We start from the raw sequence: 11,094 nt of genomic DNA, 5'->3' as shown, positions 1-11,094 counted from the left end.
TGGTTTAAAAACGTGTCTTATAATGCAGAGGTGACTCGAACCCAAAACTCTGATTTGAATACAGAAATGAAACCAAGTATGTGAACCATGTTTGTTTTAGCCTTTGCTAGAAAGCAATTCATGCCACACTGCAAATGCATGCTATATTTGCATAAACATTCTTCATGTCAACTACGGACATTAAAAGCTAATTCTGATGCCATCTTGAGGAAGGTTAAATAAGAACAACAGGACTGCATTTTTGCAATACATGCAAACAGGATGAATAGAATTTGCTAAATAATAAATGAATAAAAGCAAAAAGTAGAAGATAATGTCAATTTCAAGTTTATTGTTCAAGATAAAATATCCAATTGATTACAGATTCACCAATTTGGTACAAAAGACATCAGTGGTCACACAGTCACGTACTACTGTTGTTGGTCCTATACTATTATATTGAATATGAACATTTCAGTCTTTGCCAGTCCAAATGTAATGATGAAGCTTGTGAGACAGAAACACTTAAACACAGAGGTAGAGATTTACCACAAACTGTCAGGTCTATGTTAAAAATTATATTTCATTGGCTGAGGAAAAACATTTTTTTTTCACAAATATGTTCTATGAAGCAAAATAAATGTTTACAAATAACTTATATTACTAAAATATAATGAAAATAAAAATGTAAAAAAGTGAAATATTTACAGTTTAAAAAAGTCATGTTAGTCTGTTCTAGGTTCATCAATTCATCAAAGTCACAGAGCAAATGAACGGTCATAATTTAAATGGAGAAAAAAAAAAAGTTAAAAAGACCAACAGTTCCGGGCAAAGTTCAGTTATTTGTGAAAAAATACAAACAACTTTTGCCAAATAAATTGCAGCGAAAAATTCACACACATTGAACACCTGTGAACCTTTGCCCTCATGTTTCAAATTAATAGTGTCCCCTGACTTTGTTTGGAGGCACTGAAGAGCAAGGGCACATGCTTTTGGTGTCATATCCAAGGTGAAAATTAGGCAATCAGTATGTTCTCCAACTGATTTCACAGCTGGTAGCAGTAGGGACTCAAACAAAAGGGCTTTGCAGGCCATTATAGTGCACCTACTGCGTCAAACAAACAAGCCCCTCAGATTACACAACTAGGGGCAGAAGAGGTAAGCTTCACCTGATTTTCCTATTTTCCTCTGGGAAGCAAAAATAAAAATTAATGTTACAGGAGAGCTCTTAGTGTGGTTTATTTCCCCCCTGCCATGATCTTGAGGTACTGAAGGGCATTGTGGGCAGCACTGGCACGTGCGGCATCCAGGCTAGAGGCAAATCCATGGCAAACGGTAATGGGCTGCGTGGACAACTCCACCAGGCACTGGTAAAGGCCACTCAAACTGCGCTCCTCTGAATGAACAAAGTCCAAAGAAAAAATTAGTTTTTAAGAAATCGCTCTCTGCCCTATTAGCATATACACAGCCCTGAGTGAGAAGCTGCATCCGCAATAGTTCTCTTGCTGTAGCTGCTGGAGATACAATGTCAGCGCCAAAGAGCCATTAAAGGGTCATGTGTTGGGATGCACCAATGACAACTGAGGACACAGTGGTTAAATTTCCTTTTTTCAAAAAAAAAATTGAAAAGTCCTATACTTTGTGCTAACATTTTACACCGGACTGCCTCACAAACGAGGATCAGTTCAGTTCAGCGCTGGAGTTGTGCAAAGATTGCTTCTGAAAGAGGGATCGATACCAACACTTCGTGCGCAAACGTCTAGACTCAAGACAAAGTAAGATTCATGCATCATATTTTGTTTTCCAAAAAAAGCTTCCTGGCTTTCTGTAAGGCTAATGTTGCTAAAGCTACCATTGTCTCTGCCTGTTTTTACTAATGCTGCCTTCACGTGCGACCCAGAATGATTGTGAATAGGAATGTGGTAATTAAAAATTGAAATTGAGTTTGCAAGCAATGTGTGAGGTCAGTAACGTGGTCACCGTAACACTGGTACGCCCACAAGCATGAGCTCTTGAAGCTCGCACTTTTCTAAGAAGGGATCAGGGTTGCCTGAACAAAACCCTCCCGCGGACATGAAAATCAACCCGTAGCAACAGTGTTAAAGTAGACCAATTCCGCAAGAAAACCACAGACTTGGCAACACCGGAAGGGAGGCGGGAGCACCAGCTCATTTTCATTTAAAGAGGACATACACATAAACAGAGCGTTTTGGCTCATACCCTAAAAGTGGCAATTTCAAGAAGCTATAACATATTATCTGTGGTGTATTTTGAGATAAAACTTAACATACACACTCTGAGGACATCAGAGAACACCTTTAAAGCACTTAAATTACTTTAATGGGCATGTTGGACTAACTTTGTATCTCACCTATGTCCAGGTAGCTGACGTCAAAGCGCTGTTCCTCAGAAAGCTCACTAAGAAGAGAACAGAAATTGGAGTCAGGCTGGCACAGAGGATGACAGCGCAACTGTAGGATCTTCTCCCCGGCGGAGTTCCGCAGAGAGTCCCATGTGCAGCCGAGACCTTTAGACTTCCCCCCCTCTGGTCTGCCACCCGTTTGCTGTTGCAAAAAGATGAATTTACATTAGTCCACCCTAAAACTGCATTTACAGCTTAGTAAATATTGCCCGTCTTACCATACTGAAGGTGTCATCTTCTGCTTCGGTCTCATGGCTGCTGCGCATGTCCACAGGAACATCATGGATACGAGAGAGCATCTTTGCTGCTGCATTTCTTTTAGCAAGCTTTTTTGATGTGCCACTACCTTAAGAACAAGATTAAAGATATTCACTACTTTGAATGGACTGCATATTTAAAAATAACCACTATAGAAAAAATTCAAGTTTGTACCTATCTCAACAAATCTCTCCACCCTACAGGTCATTGTAAACTCTTTGCGGTGTGCAGGTCCAGATTCTTGAGTGACTGTGTACTCGGGTAAACGCCAGCCTTTTTGCACCACTAGCTCCTGTGGAAATCGCAATTAAAGCAATAAATATAAGTTTCATGATATTTGAATCAACAATATATTTGTTAAGCGATAACAATATCATGGATATATATATAATATTATTTGAAACTATATACACAGTTAAAACTACAAGCACAGACAATATCTGCTTCCAATATTGGCCAACACAGATTGATGTAGATAAAAAAAAAAAAAATGCTAATATCAGTAAATATAATTCATGCTTAATTGCCACATCAAAAAGCATCATCAATGACTTTTCTTAGTCTTGTAATCTAATATGAAGTATGAAGCATACACAACATCTGCAGCTTAATCATATGTTTTCTAGAAATGAGGCACATGTTTCTGCACATGTAGTCATATTTATGTAATATATTCCAGCCTGGAGTTATGGCCACTCACCTGCAAAGCTCCAACTGGATTGCACTCAGCTTGTTGCGTTGAACTGGATGATTTAATCTCTGATTGAGGGCTAAAACAGATTTGAGAAAACACACACACAAATTATATAAAGACAGAAACCTCTGTTAATTCTTCAGTTTTGAGAAAATGGATCTTTGTGTCTTTACCATTCTCCCTCCATATCAATCCCGACAAACCCTTCTCCCTCCATCCCATTTCCTCCGATCCCTCCAAGCATTCCTCCTTTCAGCATTTTCAGGGCAGCTTCGGCAGCTTTGTGCTTGGCAGCTTTCTTGCTGGGGCCCTGGCCGGTGCAGTTGATGTCTCCCACAGACACGCGGAAGGTGAAGTTGGGCTGGTGGGCCTGACCCTCAGCCTTCAGCAGGTCGTACACTGGAGTCTTGCCTATCCGCGTTCCATATTCCTGCAGCAGACTGATGGGCGTCTTCCCGGGGTTCACAGCCAGCATTTGCTCAATACTGTGAGCAGAGAAACAAAGCCACAGAGAGAAGGATTAGATATTGCGGTCTAATCAGACTAAATGTGACCCTGGACCACAAAACTAGTCACACGTAGCACAGGTATATCTGTAGCAATAGCCAACAATACCTTATAAGGTTCAAAATTATTTTTTTTTAATGCAAAAAATCATTAGGAAATTAAGTAAAGATCATGTTCCGTGAAGATATTTTGTAAATTTACTACCATAATATATCAAAACGTAATATTTTTTTTTGTAATATGCACTGCTAAGAACTTAATTTGGACAACTTTAAAGGCAATTTTCTCAATACACATACCCATATATTAAGACTGCAGATATACAAATAATTGTATCTCAGCCAATATTGTCCTATCCTAACAAACCACACATCATTGGAAAGCTTATTTCTTCAAATGTCAGTGTCACAAATAAACATACATACATACATATATACATATATACATATATATATATATATTAGTGGTGGGCAGTTATCGGCGTAAACGTACTGCGTTAACGGGAGACTCTTATCGGGCGATAAAAAAAATATCGGCTCTAATCTATTCTCAAAGTTGGGTTGAGAGCTGGGTCTATACTAGGCAATCTATGATGACTTTCACCTTGATATTTTAGCACGGATGTATGCCTAACCGAATTGCCTAACCTGTTTCACACATACTCCGTCTGCAGTGCGTATGCAGTCCGTGTGCATTGTGTGTGTTGTGCAGAAGCAGAACGGACTCATACTCATTGTGCTTTCACACAGGACGTGTTTGCAGTCCGCTACTCGGTACGTGAACAATCGCTGCACTGCTGCAGATGCAACGCTCCTGGAATGCACTGATGGACCGCAACCGCGTGAATGCTGGAATCAGTTAACATGGGTGCGTAAAAAAATACGAAACGCATACGCACTGCAGACGGAGTATGTGTGAAACAGGCTAAGGTTGTTTGCACCTTGTGCAATGTGGAATTAGTTTACAGCTTTCTCAAGCACTTTGTGATACATTTTGGAAACAGGACATGAGCCCCTGGTCTAATGCACCACCTGGCTTGAGAAACCCGTTCTAAAAGACTTAACGTTACTTTTAGTCATTATTTTATTTGGGTAGCACATATATTCTGAATGCCTTTGGCAGAATTCAAATGAGCCATTTTAATCTAGATTAATTCCAAGATTACAGTGAGATTAATCTAGATAAAAAAAAAAATCTATGTCCACCACTAATCTTAATCACCTACAATCTTAAGTGAATGTCATTTATCAAACCATACTTTCAACGAGAATAAGATCCAAAGTCATTTCAAGGAATTTTGTATCTGTTTGTTTGTTTTAAAACCTAGTGAGCCGCATTTTGGGCATAGTCGAATCTAATGTTAATGTAATTCGATTTTCGATTTAGACCGTTCGAACTTTCGATTGGAATCAAAAGGTATTCAAATGTTAAATTTGGACAGTGATTCTAACGTTCGATTTAGGAAGTAACGTTACTTTAAACCTTCCATTTAAATAGTGATACAAATGTCAATAGAGATCATTTGTTTAACAGTTTAGACAATGATTCGAATGATTTTGTCGTGGTCATTTAACGAGTTTACAGCCAGTCTGTCGGTGATTCATCTTCACCTGGTATACCCAGAGTTTCTCTTGCCGTTATCCGGGCTTTTCTCGTCGTTCATTCCCCAATAACAGATAGAGAGCCGACTTGTTTCGGACTGCAGAAACCCCCCGAGGTGACTGTAATCCCCCTGATATCATTAATAAGTTTCCGAGCGGGAATGACTGAGGCACGAGGAGACAGTACACCCCACTCTCTCACACCATCCCGCATCACACAACACAACCGGACGGAATTATGAAGCGAACCGAAAGAGTTGCCATTAGCTTTCATAATAAAAGTCTCGACATTGACAAATGCCACAAAGCCTGTCAAAAACATGTCCGGGTCAAATTTCACCTTTAATAATAATAATAATAATACGCATTAAAAATAATTTAAAAACTAATATGATAATCAAAATTGACCATTGAGGATAATAAGAATTACAAATAAGCAAATTTAAAAGTAAAACATTCAAAACAAATTTTGCCAAGCAACCTCTTGTCATAACAAAATCTCTCTTTTTTTCTCAGTAAAATGATTTTCAAAGTCTTCTGCCCTTACATATTATTCTCGATTATTAATTTATTATATTTTATAACTTCTGTTCCTGTTAATTTATGTCATAACAGCACAAAGAGAAAAGCTGTACATAATCAAATTTAATTAGCAACATTGCTTGCCCTAGAACAGCACTATTGGGACTTGGTTTCAGTATAAATTGTGGTCTGGTTGAGAAGGGCACAAGGTACACATCTCGTCTTTCAGGCATTTGATGAGCTTAAATAAGCACTATAGTTACAAATGGGACACACATGTCCCCAGTGTCCAGGACCAGCAGCACATTCCTGAACCCCTGACCTAAGAGCTGCAAATATACACACACACAGCATGTGTCCCATTTCAACAGACAACTAAACACCAGATGAGAGAGAGGCTGGGATAGGGAAATAGTAAAAAAAAAAAGATAAAAAGCTGTTTATTCAAGTGACACTCCTGAGGTTAGTTAGCTGGCAAACTGCTGTATGAAAAACACATCAATTCTTTAGTGTAACCTAGTACAACAACATCCACACACTCTACATTTCAGTGTAAACAGAGCACTTCAACATTTAAAGAGATATCACTAGAAAAACAAATTCACCATTGGATTTGAAAAATTCATTGCTAGGTTCAAAGTTCATTTTAGGGTATACAACGTAAGACTGAGGAACATTTCAACAAATGTGAAATACTATGCATCACATGATTCATTTTGGATCATTTCAAGTCCTCAGAAAAAGTATTTTATTTTGAACCATCATCCTCTCAGAAACTTAACTTCCATTGATAGAAATGGCTTTTTCATCTAGCTCTTCCACAATCTCCTCAGTAGGTTCTTCTTCTTCTTCTTCTTCAGAGTCTTGCACGTGTTCTTCAAATTCTTCCAAGTCTTTCTGCTTCTCAGTTTCTTCTAATTGCTCCTGTGATGTCTGCTCCTGACTGATATCTTCAACTACCTGATCTTCAGAGAAGTTGTCAACAGCCTCTGACACACTTTTGTCAGCTCCTGTTTCTTCTATGGAAGTTGGGTCTTCCTCATCAAAAACAACTTCTTCTTCTTGGTCTGGAATCTCCTCAGTTATTTCATCCCCCTCGGTTACTGCACGCTCTTCAATAACATCTCCATCGTTGACCTGAACTTCCTCAGATATCACATCCCCTTCAGTTACTGCTAGCTCTTCAAAAACATCTTCATCATTGACCTGAACTTCCTCAGATATCGCATCCCCTTCAGTTACTGCTCGCTCTTCAAAAACATCTTCATCATTGACCTGAACTTCCTCAGATATCGCATCCCCTTCAGTTACTGCTCGCTCTTCAAAAACATCTTCATCGTTGACCTGAACTTCCTCAGATATCGCATCCCCTTCAGTTACTGCTCGCTCTTCAAAAACATCTTCATCGTTGACCTGAACTTCCTCAGATATCGCATCCCCTTTAGTTACTGCTTGCTCTTCAATAACATATCCATCACTGATCTCAACTTCCTCAGTTATTACATCCTCCTCAGTTACTAATTGCTTCTCAACAGATTCTTCTTCCCCGAGGACCTGAACCTCCTCAGCTGGTACTTCCTTGTCAGATACCTGTAGCTCCTCTGCCATTTCATCCTGTTGAGTTACTGCTTCCTCAATAATATCCTGGTGGAATGGAACCTCATCAGCTTGTTCATTCTCTGTTACTGCTTGCTCTTCAGCAACATCTTCTTTGACTTCAGCTTCCACAGGAATTTTATTCTCATTGGTTTGCTTTTCAACAGGTTCTTCCCCATGAACCTGAACATCCTCAGCTGTCTCGTCCTCCTCAGGTACTACTCGCTTCCCTTCTTCATCATGAACCTCCTCTACCGTTTCCTCCTCAGTAATTGCTTGTTCCTTTGTTTCTACTTCTTCATCCTTGATCGGAACTTCCTCCTGAGTTGCTGCTTGCTCCACTTGCTGCTCTTCTACTGGAAAATTTTCCTCTGAACTGGACTGCTGGCTTTCAGATAACATCTGAAACATATAAAGGACATTAGGATGTGACATGTCAAAATGATCATATGTGGGAAAAAATGAAACAGTTAGGACTATACCTGACTCTGGATGATCTCAATTTGGGCAGCAAGGTGAGAGTGAAGACTATGAGTACTCTTTTGATGGTCCTCCAGACTCCTATGGACTGCCATAAGCTGCTCCTCAAGAACTTGGGATCTTCTTGCCTGTTCCATCTCCAGGAGGTCTCTAGCAGAAAGAACAAATAAAGATGAATTAAGAATAATCTGTATCAGTAACAAAACCGAACCGCTAAAGACCAGAAATTCTAGAGAGAATACCATAAACTAAGATTCTACACAGTCCTTCAGGTTACTCACTTGATGTCCATCACCTTCTGTCGGTTTCTTTCAAGAGCCTTCTTATTGCTGATAAAGGATTCCTTCAGACTTGAAAGTTCCATTCTTTGTTCCTCCAACTCAGATGTGAGACCATCCATAGTGGACACTTGCTCGTCAAGACGTGATTTAGTGAACAAAACAGTGTCTGTGAGCCCAGAAATGGTAACAGCTACCTCAGAGTTCGCAGTAAGGATAGAATTAAGCCTCTGCTTCAGTGTTTCTATCTCTTCTGTCTTATTCTTGACCACAGCATTCAATGTTGAAGTGGAAACAGATTCCTGCTGGAGTTCAGAAAGTTTGCCATTCATCTCAGACTGAAGAGACCAGAATTGGTTTTGAAAATCAGTAGATTTAATTTTTTCTGAAGTGGCCAGTGCAACATCTGCCTTTTTTTGGGCCTGTGTGTAGGCTTCTTCCAGTGCTTGTAGACGTTCTTCAAAAACACCCACATTGGCAATCTAGATATATGAACAAAATATTTTAATTGCAATGAAGTTCTGACCAATATGCAGCATTTCACCAATTTAGATACTTATTGAACCTAACCACTTTCATGTCCATCTACAATTGCAGTTCACATCTGAAAATTCATCAATCATACATTAAATCTACAGTGTTTAGTAATTAATAAATAATTTCACACAAGTCCACTTTTTACACCAAATGTATAAGTTTGTTCATGACATGCTCTCGTCAGTGGTGTTGGCAGGTAGTTACACTAGAAATGAGTTCTGTGATTCAACTGATTCAGAAGAGGAAAGTATTTTAAAAACGATGGCAATGATCTTTGTATTAGGTAGTTACCAAAGAAATATCATGACAATACATACATTAATGTTATCATAATTTGATTATAATCTTAAAGGGGTTGTTGATTTCACATTTTTTTACATTAGTAAGTGTGTAATTTTGCTGTTTGAGCATAAAAAATATCTGCAGTTTCAGTTATGACACTGAAAGTTCAATGCAAACGAAGATATCATCTTTTAAAATTATGGCAGTTTAATGCCTACAAAAATGGCTTGTAGGGACTACAATGAGTTACTTCTTGGGTTTGTGATGTCACAAACCCTGATAAACCCCAGCCCCCAAAACATGCAACCTGACATGCCATGTTGCACTGCTTTAGAGATGAGGAAGAGTTGTTGCCATGCTGTCAAAACTAGGGGTGCACGAAGAAAATCTATTCATATATAAATCATGATTCTGTGTTCTAATGATTCTAATGGATTCACAAGTTTCAAAATCAATGTTCTAAAGCAGCGTTTCTTAATCCTGCCTTGCGTTCCCCTGCTCCACCCCATCACCCACACCCAACCCCCCCCCCCCCCCCCCCCCACCACCACCACCACCAACACCAACACCACCAACACCAGTGGCATTTTAAAACATCAAGAGCAAAAGCTGGTTTACCCAACAACAACATGTGGTTACTATTAACCCCTCACAGCAAATGACTTGGAAAGATTTCCTAGAATGTTTTCCACAAAGGGGCCTATTGAGTTTAAGTTGCTGTAAAACCACTGACATTTAAAATAGAGACACTTCTTTTAATTCAAATTCAAATAACATTTGATAAAATAAAAGTACTACTTATACTAAATGTTTCATTATTTTACAATAACATTATTTATGCTATATTTATTGGAAATGAGAAATTTAACCCAAAGTTAATGGAATGATGGTGTACTGTTTTATTGGCTGTAGATTTGACAAGACGTATTAATGTGAATGACAACATTTAATACTACAGTTCTACAAATCACCAGTGAAAGGAAAAATGTTTGACATTTTAAATGAAAGGGTTACTTTATACATAATATTCTGATCACTAATGCAGTGCTGACTGCCTTTCAAATGAAAGCGTAATTTACGTATTTATTTATCTTTACTTTTACATGTTGGTTAGGATACTATTTGGATAATGTCCTTTAAACAGGTCAGCCTGGCAAAAGGAAACACGATCCTTCTCCGACCAGACTATTAATGGCCTGGGAGCAACATGACACAATTCAGCGAAAGGAATATTCAAATGACACATGGTCTCATACATTCAAACCCGTTAGCATTATGTATTTTTACAATCACATTACAAATTATTCAAAATTTGACCATAATATACAAACTTGAGCAAGAATGCGCTAAGTACATAATGTTCCAATGCGCATACAGTGTGTTTTCCTGTGCGTAAAAGTCATGAACTGGATTATTTGATTTAAAAGTTAACTTGCAACAACAAACAATGCAATTTTTATAACTCGTTAATTATCCTAAAGTATTTCAAAATCGAATACCTGTGCATTACCCATCCCCAACTGCTGTTGGAACTTTGTTATCCTAAGTTGCATTGCATTGACTGTCTCTGTTAGACTGTCGATGGTTTGCTGCTGCTGGCTGCAGAACCAGACTGCCGTTGATCCCCCGACAGCGAAAATAAAGAAAACAATGGCAGGGACCGCATATTCTTTAAATCTCCGAGGTGGTGTTACAGATGGCGTCTCCAAGAGCAGCAAACTGTCGTCCTGTTTATTGGTACCTTTTCCTTTGCGCTTGGTCATCTTGGCTTCGCGGATGATCTGCACTGTAGACTGTAACACTCCCCCTTACTCAGTGATTTGGTTAGCGCTCTATCCGACCTCAACGCGGTATTGGGCCACAACGATGGGGAAAATCAAAAGAGAACTTTCAAGCACGAGGAGCGTGAGTAGGGGGCGTTGTGCACTGGAGGCGGTC

At 39.0% G+C, this 11,094-nt stretch overlaps 2 protein-coding genes across 3 annotated transcripts; both read right to left on the bottom strand.

Moving 5' to 3' along the window:
• Positions 1-311: 311 nt before the first annotated feature.
• Positions 312-5,707, bottom strand: tarbp2 (TAR (HIV) RNA binding protein 2). 2 transcript variants are annotated; one of them, XM_059570580.1, is made up of 8 exons: positions 5,471-5,707; positions 3,527-3,838; positions 3,360-3,429; positions 2,834-2,951; positions 2,620-2,747; positions 2,351-2,543; positions 1,224-1,375; positions 312-1,163 (listed from the first exon to the last, which is right to left on the bottom strand). In XM_059570580.1, the coding sequence occupies exons 1-8, from the start codon at positions 5,521-5,523 to the stop codon at positions 1,158-1,160; spliced, it is 1,032 nt and encodes a 343-aa protein (XP_059426563.1). In that variant the 5' UTR covers positions 5,524-5,707; the 3' UTR covers positions 312-1,157. The 2 variants fall into 2 exon arrangements, with proteins under 2 accessions (XP_059426563.1, XP_059426562.1); XM_059570579.1 differs by having other exon boundaries at positions 312-1,375; positions 5,471-5,705.
• Positions 5,708-6,402: 695 nt separating this feature from the next.
• LOC132160865 (probable serine/threonine-protein kinase kinX) lies at positions 6,403-11,081 on the bottom strand. The gene is made up of 4 exons (XM_059570578.1): positions 10,656-11,081; positions 8,341-8,819; positions 8,062-8,209; positions 6,403-7,981 (listed from the first exon to the last, which is right to left on the bottom strand). Exons 1-4 carry the CDS (start codon positions 10,917-10,919, stop codon positions 6,761-6,763), a joined length of 2,112 nt encoding a protein of 703 aa, XP_059426561.1. The 5' UTR covers positions 10,920-11,081; the 3' UTR covers positions 6,403-6,760.
• Positions 11,082-11,094: the final 13 nt, after the last annotated feature.

Source organism: Carassius carassius, chromosome 17 (genome assembly GCF_963082965.1).
Source record: "Carassius carassius chromosome 17, fCarCar2.1, whole genome shotgun sequence".
NCBI lineage: Eukaryota > Metazoa > Chordata > Actinopteri > Cypriniformes > Cyprinidae > Carassius > Carassius carassius.
Note: the sequence above shows the minus strand (reverse complement) of the source record. Positions and strands in the feature narration are given on the sequence as shown.

Bases quoted from the DNA above. Each gene is read 5' to 3' on its own strand.
- tarbp2 (XM_059570580.1), bottom strand. From the start codon at position 5,523: ATGAACGACGAGAAAAGCCCGGATAACGGCAAGAGAAACTCTGGGTAT. The intron at 3,839-5,470 runs GTGAAGATGAAT...CTCTGCTCACAG, and splicing joins AGAAACTCTGGGTATACCAG to TATTGAGCAAATGCTGGCTG. The intron at 3,430-3,526 runs GTAAAGACACAA...AATCTGTTTTAG, and splicing joins ATTGATATGGAGGGAGAATG to CCCTCAATCAGAGATTAAAT.
- LOC132160865 (XM_059570578.1), bottom strand. From the start codon at position 10,919: ATGACCAAGCGCAAAGGAAAAGGTACCAATAAACAGGACGACAGTTTG. The intron at 8,820-10,655 runs GTATTCGATTTT...TCATATATCTAG, and splicing joins TGGGGATGGGTAATGCACAG to ATTGCCAATGTGGGTGTTTT. The intron at 7,982-8,061 runs GTATAGTCCTAA...TATATGTTTCAG, and splicing joins TTGAGATCATCCAGAGTCAG to ATGTTATCTGAAAGCCAGCA.